This window comes from Podarcis liolepis (assembly GCF_965112155.1).
Source record: "Podarcis liolepis genome assembly, chromosome: W".
Lineage (NCBI taxonomy): Eukaryota > Metazoa > Chordata > Lepidosauria > Squamata > Lacertidae > Podarcis > Podarcis liolepis.
The window spans coordinates 2274979-2300162 of record NC_139568.1 but is presented as its reverse complement, the minus strand read 5'-3'; the positions used below and the strand labels follow the sequence as shown (position 1 = coordinate 2300162).

Below are 25184 nucleotides of genomic sequence, written 5' to 3'. Positions count from 1 at the left end.
TTCTCCCAGCTATAAAGGGACTCCTGCTGCGGTGAGGCCTCGGACCATCGGCTGTGGGGAGGACTGCAGGGCCTGCTCCCTTCCAGGGCCTTCTCCAACTGGCCCAGGGGGCGTGGCCCAGGCCTTTATTTGGAACAAACTTTTGGGGAAGCTGGGAAGTGTTCTGCAATTGCTTCCCTGTTCCAATGTGTTTTAAAATGTCCTCAAGCAGTCGGTGGCAATTTAAATTTGTGTTTCTTTTTTTCCTTTTTTCTCTTGTTGGGGGTGGGTGGGTGTAATGGATATTTGGTTGGGGATTAATTTTAGTATAATTGTTCTGTTTTTGTTTTATGTTGTTTTATTGGTTCTGTATAGTTTGTGTTTTGTTTTTAAGGGGCGGGATCAGGGCTGCCTGGGAGTGAGGCCCCCACGATGGCTGTGACAAATTCCACAGGGGGGGAAGCACTGGGACATCCGATCTCGGTGATCATGTAGCACCCTGCTTGTGGTTAACGCTTAGCTGGAATGAAATATTCAACGCAGCAATAGAGAAATTAAAATAATTATTTATTTGTCAGACAAATAAATGAGAGGCACAGTGGTATATGGTTACCAAGCTCTGGCCTGGCCTCCTGCCATTATGGCCAGCCCTTATATTCCCTTAATCCAGCCCCCTTTGCTCCTCCTGTGGCTGCCTCTGTCCAATCAGCCTGGTTGGATTTCCTATTGGCTGATTGCTATAACCAATCACAAAAAGATACACCCATATCCTCCTGTCCTTATATGGAACACAAAGAGCTATATATTGTTACATCTATAAATGACAAATAAGTAGTAATATATCTTACATGTGTCTCAACAAGGAATCTTAATTACCAGCTCACCTCTTGCCCTCCTTGCCCTATTGCCTTCTAAAACAAATGGTTAATCTTAAATTTTTATCTTAAACATATGTCAAGGATCTTGAGTTTCACATCAACATTGAAAGATCTCCTTCATTTGAAGGTTTCTAAACAAATGTCTGACAACTTATATATCAGGACAGCTTAGATGGCGTCTTCCTGTCTGGCAGGGGGCTGGTGGCTGACTTAATTACAACTCTTACAACTATATGAAATAAGAATCCAGCATTTGTTAAATCCTTTGCATAATTACATTTAAGCCAGCATATTTCATACATTATCATAGATAGCTTTTTAGAAGGATAAACTTCCTAAAAGTAACAAGGAAGGAACAGTTTACAGCCTCAAAATAAAATAGGAAAAAAGCCTCTTCCCCTGTTTACACTCCCCCCCCCTTCTCCAGCCAGTTGCTTTTCCCATTAGATCTTCCCAACATTTATTGCCCTTAAACTCTCTCAGTTTAAGAAAGAAACAGCTTTAAAAAGACTTCCCAAAAATGCTTTCTTTCTGGCAGCTAGATGCTTCTCCATTTGGTCTTTAACCTTAGAAAGAAGATCTAGCTCATTTTACTGGTATTATTTTACTATTTACTCATTCCTAATTATATTTATCTCTGCCTTTGTTATCTTCTGTAACATGTAGGGTCAGTGTCCGTTCTCAGCCTGTAATTTCAGCTTTTACGACTTTGAGAATTGTTTTCTGCTATCAATCAAGGGGCCCCCTTGTCTAGGAGGAAAACATTGCCAGTGTTTTCTTAAGCAGCTGGTCTGCCTGGCATGAAACTTTTGAAAATCTAAGCCCTCTTTAATATACAAGCCCTGATCAAACATTAATAAAATGCAGGCTTATGCCTGATGCCTCAATCATGGGCAGGAGGCGGAGTTACGCTAAGACCAGACCATGTCATTACCGAGGAGGCAGGTTTAGTCGTTGTTTGAAGACTATCCCTGCCTCTGGGTCTGGCCTTGACCAGATGGATACTGGAATCAACAGGGGAAACCCACATAACCTGAAGGTGTTGCTGTGTAATGCCAGGTCAATGATGAATAAAACCATTGCCATCCACGACCTGATTGTGGATGGAGGATTTGACCTGGCTTGTGTGACAGAGACCTGGTTGAATGAGGCAGATGGGCCTGTCCTTGCTGCCGCTTGCCCACCAGGTTTCTCTTACGCACAGCAACCCAGGTCATGTGGGCGGGGAGGGGGGGTTGCAGTGATTTTTAGGAAGTCATTAGTTAGCATCAGGCATCCTACTGGGAAGACCCAGTTTTCTGAGTGCATGTTCTGGAAGTTGGGCAATAGGGGCAGTACAGGATTCCTTTTGGTGTACCGACCTCCCCGCTGCACCAAGGATTCCCTGTCCGAGCTGCTTCAGGTCGTGGCGGATGTTCTCCTGGAGACACCTAGTTTGGTTGTCCTAGGGGATTTTAACATCCACGCTGACACGACCTTACAAGGGGCCGCTCGGGACTTTGTGGAAAGCATGGCCTCCATGGGGCTGTCCCTGAATAAGTTGGGCCCAACTCATAGTCATGGACATGCCTTAGACCTGGTATTCACCTCTAGTGACGTGGGTGATCTGACACTAAGTAAAAGTGAAACCAAAGAAGTGCCATGGTCAGATCACTTCCTGGTGCAACTGGACTTCTCCGCGACCCTTCCCATCTGCAGGGAGGTGGGACCAATTCGGATGGTCCGCCCCCGCCACTTAATGGATCCAAATGGTTTCCAGAGAGTGGTAGGGGATGCTTTATCCCATGTTGATGGCCTTTCAGCTGATTCCCTGGTGGCCCGCTGGAATGCGGAGTTAACCAGGGCTATCGACTGTCTGGCTCCGAAGCGCCCTCTCCGATTGCATGGAGCCCGGACAGCTCCATGGTTTTCTTCGGAGCTGAGGGCGATGAAACAATCGCTGAGACGGCTAGCGCGTCGGTGGCAGAAAACTCACTCCGAATCTGACCGGACACAGGTTAGAGCTCAACGTCGAGCCTACCAAGTGGCGATAGCGACGGCGAAGAAGACTTTCTTCACCGCCTCTATTGCATCTGCAGAAAATAGTAGCAGGAGACTCTTTCAGGTGGTCCGCAATTTAACGGAACCACCTTTACCACCGGGGCCTTGTAAAGACCCCAAGATCTCCTGCAACGATTTTGCAAAGTTTTTTGCAGATAAAATCACTCATATTCGGAAGGAGCTAGACACCACCGTGGGAGCAAGGCTGGGGCGGGAGAGTGCTGAAGCTCTGTCTGGTCAAGTTGCATGGAATCAATTTCAATCCGTTACCCCCGAGGATGTGGACAGGCTGCTTGGACGCGTGAAACCAGCCACCTGTCTCCTTGATCCTTGCCCATCCTGGCTAATAAAAGCAAGCCGGGAAGGGCTGGGCGATGGGCTCTGCGGGGTGGTGAATGCTTCCCTCTGTGAGGGAACATTCCCAGATCCGCTGAAAGAGGCGGTCATTAAACCGCTTCTTAAAAAACCATCTTTAGACCCGGCCAGTATGGCCAACTATCGCCCAGTCTCAAATCTTCCATTCTTGGGCAAGGTGATTGAGCGTGTGGTTGCTGAACAACTCCAGGCACGCCTGGAGGATGCGGACCATTTGGATCCCTTCCAATTGGGGTTCAGGCCTCATCATGGGACTGAAACTGCCTTGGTCGCACTGGTTGATGATCTCCGGCGAGCTAGGGACAAAGGTGAGAGTTGTTTCCTAGTTCTGCTGGATCTCTCAGCGGCCTTTGATACAATCGACCATAACATCCTTCTGGACCGTCTAGAGGGGTTGGGAGCTGGGGGCACTGTTATACAGTGGTTTCGCTCCTTCCTCCTGGGCCGTGTTCAGAAAGTGGTGGGGGGGATGAGTGTTCAGACCCTTGGGCCCTCACTTGTGGGGTGCCTCAGGGTTCCGTCCTCTCCCCCATGCTTTTTAACATCTATATGAAGCCGCTGGGAGAGATCATCAGGGGGTTTGGACTGGGTGTCCATCAATATGCAGATGATACCCAGCTCTACCTCTCTTTCAAATCAGAACCAGTGAAGGCGGTGAAGGTCCTGTGTGAGTGCCTGGAGGCGGTTGGAGGATGGATGGCGGCTAATGGATTGAAGTTGAATCCTGACAAGACAGAAGTACTGTTCTTGGGGGACAGGGGGCGGGCTGGTGTGGAGGACTCCCTGGTCCTGAATGGGGTAACTGTGCCCCTGAAGGACCAGGTGCGTAGCCTGGGAGTCATTTTGGACTCACAGCTGTCCATGGAGGCGCAGGTCAATTCTGTATCCAGGGCAGCTGTCTACCAACTCCACCTGGTACGCAGGCTGAGACCCTACCTGCCCACGGACTGTCTCGCCAGAGTGGTGCATGCTCTAGTTATCTCCCGCTTGGACTACTGCAATGCGCTCTACGTGGGGCTACCTTTGAAGGTGACTCGGAAACTACAGCTAATCCAGAATGCGGCAGCTAGACTGGTGACTGGGGGCGGCCGCCGAGACCACATAACACCGGTCTTGAAAGACCTACATTGGCTCCTAGTACGTTTCCGAGCACAATTCAAAGTGCTGGTGTTGACCTTTAAAGCCCTAAACGGCCTCGGCCCAGTATACCTGAAGGAGCGTCTCCACCCCCATCGTTCTGCCCGGGCGCTGAGGTCCAGCGCCAAGGGCCTTCTGGCGGTTCCCTCATTGCGAGAAGCAAAGCTACAGGGAACCAGGCAGAGGGCCTTTTCGGTAGTGGCGCCCGCCCTGTGGAACGCCCTCCCATCAGATGTCAAAACGATAAACAACTACCTGACATTCAGAAGACATCTTAAGGCAGCCCTGTTCAGGGAAGTTTTTAATGTATGATATTTTAGTGTTTTTTTGGTTTTTGTGGAAGCCGCCCAGAGTGGCTGGGGAAGCCCAGCCAGATGGGCGGGGTACAAATAAATTATTATTATTATTATTATTATTATTATTATTATTATTATTATTATTATTATTATTATTATTATTATTATCTCTGTGGCTGTGATCCCCTGGGTGATGTGGATGCCATTAGGCAGTCGAATGCGCATGCATACTCCGTCTGTTTCCCTCCCTCCTACCCCCTCCTCCACGTGGCCCCGGGAACTGGCAAGCCATCCTATGTCTCTGACTAGGCAGAGCTCTGGCACCCTCCTACCTTGGTGGAGTCTACCTCTTTTTATCTGCAGAAAAACTCATGACAGGAGTCATTACAGGAGATCTTGGACTCTGTATCAGACCCTGAAAGGTGGTTCTGTTAGACTATGAACCACCTGAAAGAGTCTCCTGGTACTGTTTTCACCAACAGATCCAGCAACAATGGTCCTCCTCACCATCGCTATCACCTCTTGGTAGGCTCATGCAACACTTCCTCAAGCGTGAGGGCCTGTGGAAAGTGGTGGAAGAGCCACCGCGGCCCCCTGAGGAGGATGAAAAGGATGAGAAAGCTTTGGCTACAATCATCCTTGGAGTGGACGACAGCCAGCTAGTCTACGTAGCTGATAAGGTGACGGCAAGTGAGGCGTGGAATGCGCTCAAGGCTGTCCATGTGCGAGAGACAGCTGGCTCACTGATAACACTGACCAGGAGACTGTACCGGTGTCGGAAGAAACCAGGGGACTCCCTGGTAAACCACCTTAAATTCCTAACAGGCTGTTTCCAGGAGCTAGCCTTATATTGTGATAAGATGTGGAAATGTGAAAAATGCTTTGGAAAGAAATGTGTTAAAGGTACAGCACTGTAACACAAAATGTAATGTGGCAGATTTGTATACAAAATGTTTGGATGCTCCTAAATTTCGAGACTTAAGAGAATTATTGGGTCTCAAGCCTTTGACTTAAGGAGGAGTGTTGGGATTCGCAGGATACTGGATAAGTCTGCAGGCTTCAACAGGATGATGCAATACTCTGCTGGGTCAGGGTGACTCAGCAGGAGTGTGATTAGTGTAATTGGCTATCACCTGTTTTAAAAAGGAAAGCCTGTCTTAACAGGGGGTGTGGTGGTTGTGCTGTAGTGTGGTGGTGCTGTGGTGGAGAGTATTCGTTTGTAAGTACTCTGTATGGACTGACTGTTTTGTAAATGCCTGTATATAGCTCACATTAAAAAGGACTGCACTGAAAAACCTGGAACTCTTAGCGTTTTGTGGAAACGCTTTTGTTCTCTTAGCCTTTTGTTCTGAATAAATTGCACTTATACCGTTTTCAAAGCCTTGGCCTACCCCCAACCCCTGTAGGTTCTTCTTCATAAAAATCCAAGAAATGTTGTCAAAGGCTTTCTCCGCGTCCACAAAGATTAAAACTGCCTTAGTGTTTATATTCACTTGTAATTGTTCTAAAATGTTGATTATATTTCTCACATTATCAGACAAATGTCTACCCGGGAGAAAGCCTGCTTGGTCTTTATGAATCTCTTCCATTAAGAATTTTTAAAGTCTTTTAGCCAAAATATCTGCAAAGATTTTATAATCCACATTGAGCAATGATATGGGGCGGTAGTTCTTGAGCTGCGTCTTTTCAGTCTCTGTTTTCGGTACAAGTGCAATATACGCTTCTTTCCACGACTCTGGGGCCCTTTTCCCACCCGTTATTTCGTTACAGACTTCCTTCAAAGGTTGTACTAACCATTCTTTTAAGGATCTGTAGTATTTAGAGGTCAGTCCATCCGGTCCTGGAGATTTGCCTAGTTGCATATTCTGAATGGCACCTTCTATCTCCTGTTCAGTTATTTTATAGTTCAGCATTAATTTATTTTCCTGAGAGATTTTTTGTAATCCATTTGTTTTCAAAAATCGATCTAAATCAATTTCTTTCTGTGGTCCTTGTGTATATAGTTGTTTAAAGTACCGTATTTTTCGCTCTATAAGACGCACCAGACCACAAGACGCACCTAGTTTTTGGAGGAGGAAAACAAGAAAAAACATATTCTGAATCTCAAAAGCCAGAACAGCAAGAGGGATCGCTGCGCAGTGAAAGCAGCAATCCCTCTTGCTGTTCTGGCTTCTGGGATAGCTGCGCAGCCTGCATTCGCTCCATAAGACGCACACACATTTCCCCTTACTTTTTAGGAGGGAAAAATGAGTCTTATAGAGCAAAAAATACGGTACCTCTGGAAACAGTTTCTAATCTCAGCTGGGTTCTGTATGTTCCTTCCTTCCACTTCTAAATTTGTAACCGTATTTAATTTTTGTCTTTTTTTCATTTGCCAAGCCAACAATTTCCCACATTTATTAGCTGACTCAAATGTCTTTTGTCTCATTTGTTTGATTTTCCATTCTATCTCCTGATTCATCATTTTCATGTATTGCACTTGATGTAACTTTATTTCTCTCAAAATCTCTTGAGACTTTGGTTTTGCTCTCAATTTTTTTTCACTTTCCTTTATTTTCTCCAAAATTTTATCCTTCTTCTCATTTTGGATTCTCTTCTTTAATGCATTCTGTTGTATCAGGAACCCTCTCATAACCGCTTTACTTGCGTCCCAGATTACTCTTTTTTCCACATTGGTGTTCATATTTATCTCAAAATAGTCTCTCAAGGTTTTTTGGGCCTTCTTAAGCACTTCTTCATCTCTGAATAAGGTGTCATTCATCCTCCATCTAAAGGAGCCAGTTGGTATTAGTTTCATTTCCATCTTAACAGCATTATGGTCGGAGCAGGTTTCAGTTTTTCAAAGGATTGTTGGGCCTCCTCTGTCCAGGCGAATTTCCTTTTGCTACTGAGACAGTCCGTGATGGGTGCTGTCAAGTGGGCGAAGTTTTTGATGAACTTCCTGTAGAAGTTGCTGAACCCTAGGAACCTCTGCACGTCCTTCCGGGTTTTGGGAGCCTTCCACTCCAGCACTGCCTGCACCTTGCTTGGGTCTATTGCTAAGCCTTTGTCTGACAACTTGTACCCCAAAAACCCGACTTCTCTGGCGTGAAACTGACATTTCTCCAGCTTGACCCACAACTGGTGCTTCTGCAGTCTCTTCAGCACTTCCCTGACGTCTCTGACATGTTGCTCCTCATTGTCCGAATAGATTAAGACGTCGTCCAAGAAGGCTACGCAGTTCTTGTACAGCAGGGACCCCAACACGTGGCGCATGAAAGCTTGAAAACAGGCGGAGCCTGACTGTAATCCAAATGGCATAACTAAGTACTCAAAGGCCCCCAGGGGGGTGAACATTGTGGTCTTCCATTCGTCCCCCTCCCTCATCCTAATCAAATTGTAGGCTCCCCTGAGGTCCAGCTTGGTAAAAATCTTCCCCTGCCTCACCCGTGTTAAAATGTTGTCAATCCTGGGCATTGGGAAGGTCACGGGTTCTGATGCCAAATTTAACGCCCTAAAATCTACGACCAATCTGGGCTGGTTAGTCCCTTTTTTGTCCACAAAGAACACGGGACTGCCCCCCACCGCCTTTGATTCCCTTATGAACCCCCTCTTCAGGTTCTTGTCAATAAACTCCCGCAACTCCTTCATCTCCCTGTCCGACATGGCATACAGTTTACCCACCGGTAGCTGCGCCCCAGGGAGCAAGTTGATTTGGCAGTCAAAGGGCCTATGTGGGGGTAGTCTATCTGCCTCCTTCTCGCTGAAGACCTCCTGCAGGTCAGCATATTGTGATGGCACCTCTCCCCTTTCGGCTCCACAGCTATCCCAGCCACCCTGGCCACGGTCATCCTTGGGGTTTCTCCCCCTAGACAGTGTTCCAAGCAGTAAGCGGACCCAAAGGTGACCGTTCTCTGATGCCATGCCACCACTGGATCATGTTGTGCTAGCCAGCTCTGTCGCGTATTTCACGCGGCGTTTTCAGCGAAACACTAAGAGTTCCAGGTTTTTCAGTGCAGTCCTTTTTTAATGTGAGCTATTTACAGGCATTACAAAAGAAACAGTCCATACAGAGTACTTACAAACGAATACTCTCCACCACAGCACCACCACACTACAGCACAACCACCACACCCCCTGTTAAACAGGCTTTCCTTTTTAAAACAGGTGATAGCCAATTACACTAATCACACTCCTGCTGAGTCACCCTGACCCAGCAGAGTATTGCATCATCCTGTTGAAGCCTGCAGACTTATCCAGTATCCTGCGAATCCCAACAAGCTCATCCCTAATATTATTGGGGGCCCTGCCAGTGAGGCTACGTGAAAGGCGATAGTCTCCGTGTGCCTGGAAACCCTCATTCTCATTGGTGGGGTCTGGTGCGTCACTTCCCCTCCCAGAAGCTCCCTGCCATCAATGGTGGTTACTTGCAAGGGGAAATCCAGGGGCAGCAGGTGGAGCTGGTGCTCTAGTGCAAAGTCCTTGCTGAAGAAATTGCAGGAACTGCCTGAATCCAACAGCCCTTTCACCTTGACTGGGAACCCATTTGGGAGTTCTAGCACCACTTCTATGGCTACAGCCGCCCTGGGGGGAGGGTCTGGTTTGGGCACTTCTATTGGTTGCTGGCCTGGCTGCTGTGCCCGCTGAGTGGCAGCCAAGCCTCAGGCCCCCTGAGTGAGTGCCTGAGGGCCCTGCTCCTTCCTGCCACTTACCATCTGGCCTGGGGCGGGGCCTGAAGCCTCATAAGGACTGCGTGCTGCTTGCTGCCTGCTGCCCAGGAGGGCTCCCCTGAGTGAGTGCTTGAGGGCCCTGCTCTTGCCACTTACCATCTGGCCTGGGGCGGGGCCTGAAGCCTCATAAGGACTGCGTGCTGCTTGCTGCCTGCTGCCCAGGAGGACTCCCCTGAGTGAGTGCTTGAGGGCCCTGCTCTTGCCACTTACCATCTGGCCTGGGGCGGGGCTGTTAGGATATTTCCGTTCCACCTTAAAAGGGAGCAGGCTTTGTGAGTCACAGAGTCTGCGCATGTCCTGTTCACAGGATGTTTATGTTTGCTGTTCCTTTCGTTTTTGCAGTCGGTCAGAGACGCTGACTCAGAACGGTCATGTTTTTCTTTGTTCTGTTCAACGCTAAATAAAGTCTGTAAATATGCTCTTCTGCTCTTCTGCGGTGCAGCTTTCTGGCTGTGTTTTCTGCTGATAAAGGGTGTGCACGAGCCTGAGATGGCAGTCTATTTCTGAGGCTTCGTGTCGCTAATTGCTGGATCTGCGTGACTACGGGAGATCGATGGACGCACGGCAGCTGGCTTGGGGCCATGATGGACTATATCTCCCTGGCAGTATTCCCAACAAGGTTATGGGCCCAGATTCACAGCACCTGCAGGAGAGTAAAACTGCAACAGACTGCGTATGAGAGGTATGTCAAAAGCGAAAGAGAGGCATTTCTGTTTACCTCGGAAGGAGTCTTTGCTCTCCGGAAGGCTTAATTGGCCTGGGAGCCGCGCCAGAGAGGCTTCGTGATTAATGAGCTGCCAAGATAAGGAGTCTCTGAAGTCAATAAGACTCACGGCTAAAAGGAAAAGCTGAAATGGAGTTTTTCCGAGCTTCTGAGGCAAATGAGTGTCCTAAGTTACATGGGCAGAATTATGAAACCTGGGCAAAATGGTGTGAAAGTTTGCTGCGTCAGTTTGGGGTGTGGCATACCGTATTTGAGGCCCCCCCGGTTCCTCTGACAGAGAGATGGAAAGCCGATGATTCGAAGGCGATAGACGTAATAGTCTTATCCGTCTCTCTTGAGGAAATTAAGACGCTTGCTGGCAACACCACTGCACATGGGATGTGGGATGCTTTGAAGAAAGCCCACCAGCCAGTCATCCCAGCCCAGAGTTTGACTGCATCGGAGGTCCTGGCTGTTTCCCAGAATGCGAGTGAATGCAGGGATGCTGAGGGCACCGGTTGCAGGCTGCAGGGGGAGCTGACCGTCACGTCATCCCAGGCAGCATTCCAGCCTCCAGGGGGAGCCAAGGAGTCAGCAGCTGAGAGCTCTGTTTCTCGTGGGAACCAAGGTCATCGCCTTTGCAGAGGCCGGAAAGGCAAAGGTAAACAGAGGCAGACGCCTGCAGATGGCCAGAAGCAGAGGGAGGGTGAAGAGCCCGCGCCAGAGAAAAACAAGGCTATGTTTGCTGGCACAGCTTCACCAAAGGCTAAAGGCAAGTCTGATGGCCAGGAGCAGGGGGGCAAGCTGCAAAAGCCCACACCGCTGGAAAACAAGGGTTTGCTTGCTGAAAAGACTGCTCCAACAGCCAAAGGCAGATTTATTGTTGATTCAGGTGCCAGCCGCCACGTCACGAAGGATCGCCACCTGTTTATCTCCTTCACACCTCAAGAAGGTGAGATCCACCTGGCTGGTGGAAGGACGTTGCAAATTGCAGGAGAAGGGACTGTGAAACTTGCAAGTCTGCACACAACCATCAGTGGTGTACTTTTTGTTCCAGGAGCTGCAAGCAACTTGCTCAGTGTCCCACAGCTTACTGGGCGTGGTTTTCAGATTTCCTTCAAGAGGAGCGTCTGTGTCATCAGTAAAGGCAAAGAGGACTATTTGCATGCAAAGTTTATGGATGGTTTGTTCCATATAACTTATGACGACACTGCTGTTGTATCTAATGCTGATTCTTGTTGTGTTGCACAAACTAACAAAGTTCTTCATGCAGGTTGCATTCACGATGCGCATCGAAGGTTTTGTCACCTCTCTTGGAAGGCACTAGCCAAGATGCCAGAGGTGGTTGAGGGTTTGAACATCAAACCCTGTAAATTTCACATGAAATGTGTATCTTGTGCAGAGAACAAGGTGAAGGTTGCTCCAAAAGGCAAGGAGTCTAGCAGGCAGGCTTCCAAACCCTACCAGCTAGTGCATGCGGACCTGGTTGGTCCACTTGCGCCCTCTTTAGGGGGAGCAAGGTACTTCATAGTTCTAATTGATTCTTTTTCCAGGTACATTCATGTGTTTTTGCTCGAACAGAAATCGCAAGCGTTTCCGAAGTTTAAGGCATTCTGTGTTTGGTTGGAGAATGTTCATGGTAAACGTATTGGCTCTTTGTTTACTGATCGGGGCGGGGAGTTCACTTCTCAGCAGTTTGAAGCTTTCCTGACTGAGAAGGGAATCCAGCATGACTTGTCAACGCCCAGATCGCCATGGATGAATGGGCTTGCGGAGCGAGCAAATCAGACATTGCTGCAAGGAATGAAAACCTTGTTGCATGATGCCAATCTCCCTGATAAGTTTTGGTGGGAAGCTTTGGGGAATTTTGTTTACACCTTTAACCGCAGATTGTCATCACCCATTGGCTGTACCCCGTATGAGAAGATGTTTGGCAAGAAACCCAACATCAAACACATGAAAATCTTTGGTTCTGACATGTGAGTACACTCCCCACAAACCAACAAGCTTGGGAAGCGTGGGGCACATGGTTTGTTCATGGGGTACGAAAAAGGTGCATACAGGGTATGGATGACTAACTCTAAGTCCATTAAGTTCACAAGGAGTGTTGAGTACAATCCTAAGTGGGGGGGGAAATGTGGGAATTTTCCAGAGTTACCCAGAGGAGGATGAAGGTGATGTGAAGCAAGCAGCTAAAGCTGAGGAAGCTGCTGAGGATGAGGATGATGATGATGATGATGATCAGAGTTCGGATTCCAGTTCAGTGGGCGGTGCTGCTGCTGGTGTCAGTGACAGTGATGACACGGCAGAATACAAGAGCACAAAGGCCTCAGTCAGACCATCTGATGCGTCTGACAATGAACTGGAAGAACCACTGTTCACCATTGGTCATTTTTCTCCTAAGAAAGAGGAGATGAGTCCAGAAGACTTGCGTCTAGTGTGTAGGTCTGAAAGGGCGACCAAAGGCAGACCTCCAAAGAGATTTGCTGATGAGTTTGCTAAGACAGCAACTGCTGTTCTTAGTAGCTCAGAGAAGGTGTGGGAACCTTCAAGCTTCAAAGAGGTTCAGGAGTTAACCTCTAAAGATGCTGAGCCTTGGCTTAATGCCATGAAGGCTGAAGTTGATTCCTTGAACAGGAACCAAACTTGGGAACTGGTACCGGTAGTCCCAGGAATGAGACTGGTTGGCAGCAAATGGGTCTTCAAGGCCAAGACAGACCAGAATGGCAAGGTAGTCAGACACAAAGCCAGATTGGTTGCCAGAGGTTTTTCACAGGTACCAGGACAGGATTACCACGAGACCTACTCACCCACAGTCAAATATGAGAGCATTCGGCTGATGCTCAAGATAGCTGCAGAGGAGAAACTGCATGTTTCCCATCATGACATTAATAAAGCTTTTTTGTACGGGATTTTGAATGAAGAGCTGTTCATGCTTCCACCTGATGGGATGGAGATACAGAAGGGAATGGTCTGTAAACTGCGGAAATCCTTATATGGTCTAAAGCAGAGTGCCAGGTGTTGGAACACAAAACTCACTGAGACATTGCTTTCTCTAGGTTTTCACCAGGGCAAAGCTGATCCATGTGTGTTTGTCAAGGAGGAGGGGCAAAACAAACTGTATTGTTTATGTTTTGTTGATGATCTTCTGATGTTTTGGAAGAATCGGGCTTTTTACCAAAGCACCCTAGCTCAGCTGAAGGAGCACTTTGACATGAAGGATCTTGGTGAAGTATCCAACTATCTTTCTCTGCAGGTGGAGAGGGACCAAGCAGGTAATTTTCTGGTATACCAAACACAGAAAATTGCTGATGTATTAACCAGGTTGAATTTGGTTGATGCAAACCCAGCAGACACACCGATCGTGACATGTTACCAGGTAGACAGTACTGCTGAAGCGTTTTCTGACACAACGCTATACAGATGCATTCTAGGCAAGCTGAATTTCATTGCCAGATGTTCAAGACCTGACATAGCTGTAAGCTGTAATCTGCTTAGCAGACATGCCAACAATCCTACGGTTCAGGATTGGAAAGCTCTGAAGCGCATAGCCCACTATTTGAAAGGGACTATGCACTACAGGCTGAGGTTCACCAGTCAGAAGACTGGAGGTCTTGAAATCTTTGCAGATGCAAGTTTTGGAAGTGACACCACGGATGGTACAAGCACTTCTGGAGTATGCTACATGTACAACCACTGCCTGTTTGACTGGTTGTGCAAGAAGCAAACAACAGTGAGCCTAAGTTCCTGTGAAGCAGAACTCAATGCTCTGCCATTTTCACTCATGGATTGTGAAGGACATCAGAGTTTCTGTGAAATGTCCTATACAAGTGTATCAAGACAATAGATCTTCTTTGGCTTTGCTGAACTCAGAGAGTTGCAAGCAAAGGACCAAGTACTTGCAGATTAAGCTACATCGTGCAAGGGAGTGTATTCAGAAAGGACTCATTCAGGTGTCCTACATGCCAGGAAATGAAATTCCTGCTGATCTGTTGTCTAAGGTTGTTAACAGAGAACAACTTAAGGTTTATGTACAAAGGTTGCAATTGGGTTGAACCACAGGTACTACAGGTTACACGGAAAGGGGGAGGATGTTAGGATATTTCCGTTCCACCTTAAAAGGGAGCAGGCTTTGTGAGTCACAGAGTCTGCGCATGTCCTGTTCACAGGATGTTTATGTTTGCTGTTCCTTTCGTTTTTGCAGTCGGTCAGAGACGCTGACTCAGAACGGTCATGTTTTTCTTTGTTCTGTTCAACGCTAAATAAAGTCTGTAAATATGCTCTTCTGCTCTTCTGCGGTGCAGCTTTCTGGCTGTGTTTTCTGCTGATAAAGGGTGTGCACGAGCCTGAGATGGCAGTCTATTTCTGAGGCTTCGTGTCGCTAATTGCTGGATCTGCGTGACTACGGGAGATCGATGGACGCACGGCAGCTGGCTTGGGGCCGTGATGGACTATATCTCCCTGGCAGTATTCCCAACAGGGGCCTGGGGCCTCATAAGGACTGCGTGCTGCCTGCTGCCCAGGAGGACTCCCCTGAGTGAGTGCCTGAGGGCCCTGCTCCTCCCTGCCACTTACCACCTGGCCCAGGGCAGGGCCTGACAGGCCTCACTAGGACAGTTGTTACTGCCGGAGAGGCACAGAGTGTTTTTAAAATGTTTTTTAAAAATTTTCTTTGGATTTTTTTGTATGTGGGGGGTGGGGGTGGGATGGATGTTTGGTTGGGCTTGGGGAATTATTATTTTTTTATTTTGATGTTTTTGTAATTTTTACATTTTTTGTTTGTATTGTTTTATTGGTTTTGTTTGTTTGTTTAAGGTGTTATTTTGTTTTTAGGGGGAGGGGTCAGGGCTGCCGGGGAGTGGGCCCCAGCCCATAAAATGGCTGGGGCATGTTCCACAGGGGGGGGGGTGCACTGGGACAACCGATCTCAGTGATCACGGGTAGGAGGAGGAGTTACGTTAAGACCAGACCATGTCATTACAGAGGAGGCAGGTTTAGTCGTTGTCTGAGGACTATCCCTGCCTCCGGGTCTGGTCCTGACCGGATGGCTACTAGAATCAGCAAGAGATACTAGAATCAGCAAGAGATACCCACATGACCTGAAGGTGCTGCTGTGCAATGCCAGGTCAATGATCCATAAGAGCACTGCCATCCATGACTTGATCATGGATGGAGGATTTGACCTGGCATGTGTAACAGAGACTTGGTTGGATGAAGCAGATGCGCCTGTCCTTGCCGCTGCTTGTCCACCAGGTTTCTCTTACGCACAGCAACCCAGGCCTTGTGGGCGGGGAGGGGGGGTTGCAGTGATTTTTAGGAAGTCACAAAAGAAGTGCCATGGTCAGATCACTTCCTGGTGCAACTGGACTTCTCTGCGACCCATCCCCTCTGCAGGGAGGTGGGACCAATTTGGATGGTCCGCCCCCGCCACTTAATGGATCCAAATGGTTTCCAGAGAGTGGTAGGGGATGCTTTATCCCATGTTGATGGCCTTTCAGCTGATTCCCTGGTGGCCCGCTGGAATGTGGAGTTAACCAGGGCTATTGACTGTTTGGCTCCGAAGCGCCCTCTCCGATTGCATGGAGCCCGGACAGCCCCGTGGTTTTCCACGGATCTGAGGGCAATGAAACAATCGTTGAGACGGCTAGAGCGCCGGTGGCGGATAACTCATTCCGAATCTGACCGGACACAGGTTAGAGCTCAACGTCTAGCCTACCAAGTGGCGATAGCGACGGCGAAGAAGAATTTCTTCACCGCCTCTATTGCATCTGCAGAAAACAGCAGCAGGAGACTTTTTCAGGTGGTTCACAATTTAGCGGAACCACCTGCAACATCGGGGCCCAGTACGGGCCACATGTTCTCCTGCAATGATTTTGCAAAGTTTTTTGCAGATAAAATCGCTCAGATTCGGGAAGAAGTAGACTCCACCGTGGGAGCAGGGCCGGGGCGGGAGAGTGCTAGAGTTCTGTCTAGTCAAGTTGAGTGGGATCAATTCCAATCTGTTACCTCCGAGGATGTGGACAGGCTGCTTGGACGAGTGAAACCAACCACCTGTCTCCTGGATCCTTGCCCATCCTGGCTTATAAAAGCTAGCCGGGAAGGACTGGGCGATGGGCTTCGTGGGGTGGTGAATGCTTCCCTCCGTGAGGGAGCCTTCCCAGACCCGCTGAAAGAGGCGGTTATTAAACCGCTTCTTAAAAAACCATCTTTAGATGCGGCCACGATGGCCAACTATCGCCCAGTCTCAAATCTTCCATTCCTGGGCAAGGTGATTGAGCGAGCGGTTGCCGAACAACTCCAGGCACGCCTGGAAGAAGCGGACCATTTGGATCCCTTCCAGTCGGGATTCAGGCCTCATCATGGGACTGAAACTGCCTTGGTCACACTGGTTGGTGATCTCCGGCGGGCTAATAATAATAATAATAATAATTTTTATTTATATCCCGCCCTCCCCAGCCAAAGGCGGGCTCAGGGCGGCTAACAACAATCAAATAAACAATCAAATAATAACACATTCTAAAAATATTTCATTATAAAAATTAGTTAAAATCAAATTGATGGCAACCGATTAAACAAAATTCTGTGCAGGTTGCCAGAGGAGGGAGTCAGGCTGCGCCCTGACCAAAAGCCTGGCGGAACAACTCTGTCTTGCAGGCCCTGCGGAAAGATGTCAGGTCCCGCAGGGCCCTAGTCTCTTGTGACAGAGCATTCCACCAGTTTGGAGCCGCAGCCGAGAAGGCCCTGGCTCTAGTTGAGGCCAGCCTAACCTCTCTGAGGCCTGGGACCTTGAGGATGTTATTATTTGCAGACCGTAGGTTTCTCTGTGGGGCATACCAGGAGAGGCGGTCCCGTAGGTACGAGGGTCCTAGGCCGTATAGGGCTTTAAAGGTTAAAACCAGCACCTTAAACCTGATCCTGTACTCCACCGGGAGCCAGTGCAGCTGGTATAATACCGGATGAATGTGCTCTCGCAGCGAAGACCCCATAAGGAGTCTCGCCGCGGCATTCTGCACCCGCTGGAGTTTCTGGGTCAGTCTCAAGGGCAGCCCCACGTAGAGCGAGTTACAATAATCCAGTCTGGAGGTGACCGTCGCATGGATCACAGTGGCTAGGTCAGGACGAGAGAGATAAGGGGCCAACTGCTTAGCTTGGCGGAGATGAAAAAATGCCGCCTTTGTTATAGCTGTAATCTGCGACTCCATAGAGAGGGAGGTATCAAAGATTACACCCAAACTCTTAACGGACGGTGCTGGCACTAATTGCACCCCCGCAAGAGATGGGAGTTGCCCCCTCGATCCCATATCGTCCCACCCCAGCCAGAGGACCTCTGTCTTCGAAGGATTTAACTTCAACCTGCTCCCACGTAACCATCCAGCCACCGCCTCCAGACATCTGGTCAGCGTGTCTGGGGCCGAGTCAGGATGGCCATCCATCAACAGATAGAGTTGGGTGTCATCAGCATACTGATGGCAACCCAGCCCAAAACTCCGGACAAGCTGGGCGAGGGGGCGCATAAAGATGTTAAAAAGCATCGGGGAGAGAATTGCACCCTGAGGCACTCCACACACCAAGGAGTGGCGTGATGACAATTCCCCCCCAAGCGCCACCCTCTGTCCCCGACCAGAGAGAAACGAGCGCAGCCATTGAAGGACTGTGCCCTGGATCCCCACGTCGGCAAGGCGGTGGTCCAGGAGTTCGTGATCGACCATGTCAAAGGCTGCTGACAGATCTAGAAGAATCAGCAGCCCTGACCCGCCTCGATCCAGCTGCCTGCGGAGATCATCTGTTAGGGCGACCAGAGCCGTCTCGGTCCCATGACCAGCGCGGAAGCCGGACTGGAATGGGTCTAGAGCAGATGTTTCATCCAGAAACCTACCAAGCTGTTCAGCAACTGCTCTCTCAATCACCTTACCCAGGAATGGAAGATTCGAGACCGGGCGGTAATTGGATAGATCTGAGGGATCTAATGATGTTTTCTTTAAGAGCGGACGCACCACCGCCTCCTTCAGTTCCCCTGGGAATATCCCGGTGCCAAGGGACAAGTTGATGATATCCCCCAGGGGGCCCCGCACCTCGTCTGGACACGCTCTAATCAGCCATGACGGGCACGGGTCAAGAGGACAGGTGGTGGGCTTTCCAGCTTGGAGGAATCTGTCCACATCGGCTGGAGATATCCGGTCAAAGTGGTCCAATACTGGACCCGAGGACAGTCGAGGGGCCTCCAGTTCCTTTATTGTATCCAAATTGGCAGGGAGGTCATGGCGGAGCATCAGGACCTTCTCCGCAAAAAAGCTCGCAAATGCCTCACAGCTGTGTGTCAGATTGTTATTTAAATTTGGCTGTCCTTCAAGGGACGTTAAAGACCGAATTATACTAAATAATTGTGCCGGGCGAGAGCTAGCGGATGCAATGGAGGCCGAGAAGTAAGACTTCTTAGCAGCCTTCACTGCCATCTCATAGGTTTTCATAAAAACCCTATAAGATGTTCTTGAGGCTCCGTCACGGGCACCCCGCCATACTCGCTCTAGCCGTCTGAGGTCCCGCTTCATTTTCCGAAGCTCCTCGGTAAACCAGGGAGCCCGGTTTCTGCGGGGTCGCAGAGGGCGCTTAGGTGCGACCTCATCGATGGCTGCCAGGAGCTGGGTATTCCAGCCCTCAACAAGCTCAGTCAATGAGTCGCCAGGGGGAGTAAGGTCCCGCAAGGCTTGACGGAATCTATCCGGGTCCATCAGCCTCTGCGGGCGAGCCCAAATCGGCTCGCCACCTAAGCAGGGTGGGGGTGGAAAGTCAATCCTGGCTTTCAGAGCGTAGTGATCAGACCATGGCACCTTCATCGAAGGAGACATGATCACATCTATACCGGCGCCAAAGATCAAATCCAGCGTGTGGCCTGCTTGATGTGTGGGGCCCGAAACAAACTGGGAGAGCCCTAGTGTCGCCATGGAAGACACCAGGTCCAGAGCCTGTGAGGAGGGAGTGGCATCAGCGTGGAAGTTGAAGTCTCCCAATACCAATAGGTTAGGGAACTCCAAGGCCCAGCCGGCCACCGCCTCCAGCAGGCCTGACAGGGTGGCTGCTGGTGCGCTAGGTGGCCGGTACACCAGCCAGACAGCCAAGCTCTCCTCGGAGCCCCACACTAGGCCAACACATTCAATGCCGGGGATCGATGGCGATGGTAGAGCCCTGAAAGAACAATCTTCCCGGATTAATACTGCCACCCCTCCCCCCCGGCCCACAGTCCGTGACTGGTGGAGGACGGAGAAACCCGGGGGCGCCATCTCTCGTAAGGTAACAGTTTCCCCTTCGCGCACCCAGGTCTCCGTCACACAAGCCAGGTCAACTCCCTGCGAGATAAAGAAATCTCGCAGGGTAGCGGTTTTGTTGCCTATAGACCTGGCATTGCACAACACCAGTGAAGGAGGTGAGTAATCCTTGCTCACCCTACCCTCGTCTCTCGGGATGGGGCGCAGATTGGAAGGGGTACGAGCATATCCATATCTCGATCCCCTTCGCCTATAACATCTGCCCCCACCGCCATACCTCCCTCGCCCCACCACGGTGGCAATCCCATGCCTCATATTAACCTCCATTTACAAATAGAAAACAAAACAACCAAAACAATTATGCCCAAACAAAACCAATCCCCGCCCCACTCAGTGCCCAACCCCAAAAACAAAACAAAATGGAACAAACAAAAATACATAAATAAAAACCACCATTCACAGTGGTACAACAAAATAAACAATAAAAGCACATTTAAAACACCGTAAAATATATATAAACATCTTTAACATTTGCAGCAGATAATGAAATAATATAATATTATAAAAAACAACAACCCCCATTTAAGGTGCTGCAAATTAAAAGCAATTAAAACGTTTAAAACTATTTTGTCCATTGCTGCCGGTAGCTGCTCTGTCCTCTAAACTGTGATGGTAGTGCAGGCCCCGCCCCCCTAGGCCGGATAGAGTTGGCAGGAGTGGGAGCGGTCTTCCCAGCACTCACAAAGCAGCAACAGCAGTCGTGTCCCGGAGGCCTCTCCCAGGCCTCTCATGCTGTGGCGATGAATGCAGGCCCCGCCCCCTAGGCCAGATGGAGTTGGCAGAAAGGGGCGGTCCTCCCAACACTCACGCGAGCAGCAGCACCAGCAGTCGTGTCCCGGAGGTCTCTCCCAAGCCTCTTATGCTGTGGCGATGAATGCAGGCCCCGCCCCCTAGCCCAGATGGAGTTGGCAGAAAGGGGCGGTCCTCCCAACACTCACGCGAGCAGCAGCACCAGCAGTCGTGTCCCGGAGGCCTCTCCCAAGCCTCTTATGCTGTGGCGATGAATGCAGGCCCCGCCCCCTAGGCCAGATGGAGTTGGCAGAAAGGGGCGGTCCTCCCAACACTCACGCGAGCAGCAGCACCAGCAGTCGTGTCCCGGAGGCCTCTCCCAAGCCTCTTATGCTGTGGCGATGAATGCAGGCCCCGCCCCCTAGGCCAGATGGAGTTGGCAGAAAGGGAGCGGTCCTCCCAACACTCACGCGAGCAGCAGCACCAGCAGTCGTGTCCCGGAGGCCTCTCCCAAGCCTCTTATGCTGTGGCGATGAATGCAGGCCCCGCCCCCTAGGCCAGATGGAGTTGGCAGAAAGGGAGCGGTCCTCCCAACACTCACGCGAGCAGCAGCACCAGCAGTCGTGTCCCGGAGGCCTCTCCCAAGCCTCTTATGCTGTGGCGATGAATGCAGGCCCCGCCCCCTAGCCCAGATGGAGTTGGCAGAAAGGGGCGGTCCTCCCAACACTCACGCGAGCAGCAGCACCAGCAGGCTAGGGACAAAGGTGAGAGCTGTTTCCTAGTTCTGCTAGATCTCTCAGCGGCGTTTGATACCATCGACCATAGCATCCTTCTGGACCGTCTTGAGGGGCTGGGAGCTGGGGGCACTGTTATACAGTGGTTCCGCTCCTTCCTCCTGGGCCGTGTTCAGAAAGTGGTGGTGGGGGATGAGTGTTCAGACCCCTGGGCTCTCACTTGTGGGGTGCCTCAGGGTTCTGTCCTCTCCCCCATGCTTTTCAACATTTACATGCGGCCGCTGGGAGAGATCATCAGGAGGTTTGGGCTGGGTGTTCATCAGTATGCGGATGATACCCAGCTCTACCTCTCTTTTAAATCAGAACCAGTGAAGGCGGTGAAGGTCCTGTGTGAGTGTCTGGAGGCGGTTGGAGGATGGATGGCGGCTAACAGATTGAGGTTGAATCCTGACAAGACAGAAGTACTGTTTTTGGGGGACAGGAGGCGGGCAGGTGTGGAGGATTCCCTGGTCCTGAATGGGGTAACTGTGCCCCTGAAGGACCAGGTGCGCAGCCTGGGAGTCATTTTGGACTCACAGCTGTCCATGGAGGCACAGGTCAAATCTGTGTCCAGGGCAGCTGTTTACCAGCTCCATCTGGTACGTAGGCTGAGACCCTATCTGCCTGCGGACTGTCTTGCCAGAGTGGTGCATGCTCTGGTTATCTCCCGCTTGGACTACTGCAATGCACTCTACGTGGGGCTACCTTTGAAGGTGACTCGGAAACTACAACTAATCCAGAATGCGGCAGCTAGACTGGTGACTGGGAGCGGCCGTCGAGACCATATAACACCGGTCTTGAAAGACCTGCATTGGCTCCCAGTACGTTTCCGAGCACAATTCAAAGTGTTGGTGCTGACCTTTAAAGCCCTAAACGGCCTCGGCCCAGTATACCTGAAGGAGCGTCTCCACCCCCAGCATTCTGCCCGGACGCTGAGGTCCAGCGGCGAGGGCCTTCTGGCGGTTCCCTCATTGCGAGAAGCAAAGCTACAGGGAACCAGGCAGAGGGCCTTCTCGGTAGTGGCGCCCACCCTGTGGAACGCCCTCCCATCAGATGTCAAAGCGATAAACAACTACCTGACATTCAGGAGACATCTTAAGGCAGCCCTGTTCAGGGAAGTTTTTAACGTGTGATATTTTATTGTATTTTTGGTTTTTATGGAAGCCGCCCAGAGTGGCTGGGGAGGCCCAGCCAGATGGGCGGGGTATAAATAATAAATTATTATTATTATTATTATTATTATTATTATTATTATTATTATTATTATTATTATTATTATTATTATTATTATTATTATTATTATTTGGTGTTTCCCTGCTCCTTTACCATCTCCTCCTCACCCCCTGCAGCTCCCACCATCCCTTGCCAGGCCTTTCTTTGCGTGCAGACCCTGGCAAAATGTCCTGGCCGCTGGCAGAGAAAACACTTCTTGGTGGTTTTCCCATCCTTTCCCTCTCTCTTGCGACCTTCACTGGAGTTTGAAATCTCCCGTGCGCGCGCCCCATCTATTTCCATGGGCTCCGCGGGGAAGGCTGCCTTGGTATTTCAGGAATGCGGTAGTCATGGTAACGTTGCTCTCTCCCTTCCCGCTTCTCCTGGGCCCGCGCTTCCTGCCTTACACCAATCACAAGCACAGCCTTGGTCAGCTGATCCATCGACTGCGGGCGGGGTGCGTGGGAAAGCTCGTCCTTCACCATTGGGGACAACCCCTCCTCGAACAGCATTTGGATAGGTTCCGAGTCCAAATCCCACCCGAGCCGGTGGACTAACATGGCAAAGTGTGACCAGTAGTCTCTAACTGACTGGTTCCCCTGTTTGCAACCCATCAGTTCCCGCCGAGTCACACTTTGCTGTACATCACTGGAATACATCGCATCCATCACCTGGAAGAATTTCCTCAGGTCTTTCAAGGCGGCATTCTGCGTTGCCATTAGGGGCCTGATCCAATCTCTGGCCCCATCCTGCAGATGTCCAACAATATAGGCAACCCTCTCCCCATCATCTGCAAAATCATTCTGTTGCAGTTCCAAAACGTACTCTATTTCCGTTCGGAACGCACTGTAGTCCTGGGGTTTCCCTCCAAACTTGTGTACCAGTCCCGGTACCTTCCTTGCTACGGGGGTGGGTCTGACCTGAGCATCAAATCAACACAACCTTGCCAGAGGTGGGGGTGTCTGCTCCCCCAGGAATCACGGAATAACCCCACCACTGGACCTTCCATCATACATGTCATCTCTTTCATCAGTACCACACCGACTTGCATTTATTCGTGCAAGGTTCAATGTCCTTCCATCGAACCTGCTGAGCCACAGATTTTCCAAGGGTTTGGTGTCTCCGCTATGCGTGTGTGATGGGAAAACTGTTGAATCTCTTCCACATATAATGTTCAACTGTCCCCTACCTAGCATGGCCAGGACTAAATTCCTGGGCCCTGCTTTACTGCGCTTGGTTGGCCGGCCTGTTGAGTCACACGCCGCACTGCTTTTGCAGGATACAGATCCTTCTGTTACTCTGCAGGTGGCGAGATTCCTGAATGCGGTTATCTCACACGCAAAAACCACCAAAAAACAACAACAACATCAAAATCTAATCGGACAGCTATGATGAGAGTGCATGTCGGATCTCGTCTTCAGTTTTCCTTTCCTGTGAACCGTCCCTTGGAGCTCTCCGGGCCACATCCTGTTATTTGGCTCTGCCCAATGACCCACCCTTGCATCGCAGTGTTCACCTTCTGTTGTCAGATATTTCGGCTTTTAAGCCTTTGTGCTTTTTTATGTTTGTACATATTTTATGGGCTAATAGCCGTAAATAAATAAATGAAATGAAATAAATGAAATGAAATGACCTGAGCATCCTGAGACTGCCTTTCGTCCAGCCGCGCCGTCAGCAGAGCCACATGCTGTTCCAAATCTCGGTTCCTCTCCACCAGATTTTGTCCTCCAGCTGCTCCCTCCGTGGCGCCAGCTTCTCCGGTTTTGCTCATGATGCTGCCTGCCTGTCGCTGTGCACGAGCGACGTCAGGGACTGGCGGATTGCTGTAATGTGTATGGGTTGCTCGTGCGTAAGTTGCCGCCTCTCCAGGCTTTGTTGCCTTGCTAAACCTTTCAGTCTGGGCAGCCTTCACTTCGTGGCTGCCTCAGTCGCTAGCAGAATCCGTCAGTGGGCGTTTCTTAAATCTTTTCCAACATAAAAGTTGTTTGACACCCAGTCTCCTCCTACTCTCTCTGCGCGGAAGTCTTCTGTGCAGGGTGGGCGTGGGTAGCGGAGGACCCATGCTCTCCCCACTGGTGTCCGGTGAAGAGTCCTGGAGCCCTCTCGCCGATTCCCCCATCAGCCCCTCTATATCCCTGGTGTTGCGCTGATTTGCTTCCCCATCTGCGGAGCTGCCTCTCTCCCTGCTGGGCCCTTCTCCAGCATCATTTGAGAGCCTTCCCTCCGCCTCTAGCTCCGATGTCAGTTCCCTGACAATTCATGTGTTCATGCTCAAGCAGAAATCAGAAGCGTTTCCGAGTTTCAAGGAATTCTGTGCTTGGTTGCAAAATGTCCATGGAAAGCAACTGCAAAACCATTGGTTGGCTTTCATTGAGTTCTGTGGACGCAGTAAAAAAAAGCTGCCATCTGGTTTCTCTCAGGATGTTCGGATTGTGGAACACAAATTTGCTCTCCACCGTAACCATGTCTCTCAGCATACCACTTTATTTCCCCCCAGATAGGTGGCTGCTATTCACTTGTAGGAAGATGTGCTTATTTAGATTACAACATTGCAGTGGGAGCAAAAGCCACCTTTCTTCTCTCAAGAGGGTTAGTCGAGTTTCTGTTGTTACGGAAAAATCCAGGTGGGAGACTGCTTAGAGCCCGTGGGTCCCTGCGGAACAAAGAAGGAGTCCATCCACCAACCGGAGCAAATAGCGGAGACCAAAGTTTATCACGCAACAGGTTCAGAGAGGAATTGAACCCCGAGAACGGGGTGACAAGGACTTTTAAAAGTTCCTATCTTATCCCAGCAGACAGTTCGCTAAACATCACCACTCCATCAGAAAAGGGGAGGGTTATACATGATTAACATAGGAGGAATGTGTTGGGGTAACATGCAAATACAGGATATGTCTTGGGAAATCCGCTCCACTTCCCAGTGGGGAGGAGTTGCGGTGGACCACGTGGCCACCCACTCCCCACCAGGGGCGGGGGACTCTGTCCCCCGTTGCCTATGGGATCCTGGCCACGTCAGAGCCCGGCCAGCCA

At 50.0% G+C, this 25184-nt stretch overlaps 1 protein-coding gene across 2 annotated transcripts; it reads left to right on the top strand.

The window, feature by feature from the left end:
* Positions 1–2146: 2146 nt before the first annotated feature.
* Positions 2147–22221, top strand: LOC310697667 (uncharacterized protein). Of its 2 annotated transcripts, none has more exons than XM_083484345.1 (2): positions 2147–3580; positions 21267–22221. In XM_083484345.1, exons 1-2 carry the CDS (start codon positions 2164–2166, stop codon positions 22073–22075), a joined length of 2226 nt encoding a protein of 741 aa, XP_083340471.1. In that variant the 5' UTR covers positions 2147–2163; the 3' UTR covers positions 22076–22221. The 2 variants fall into 2 exon arrangements, with proteins under 2 accessions (XP_083340471.1, XP_083340470.1); XM_083484344.1 differs by lacking the exon at positions 21267–22221 and adding an exon at positions 3913–4723.
* The last annotated feature ends 2963 nt before the right edge of the window (positions 22222–25184 follow it).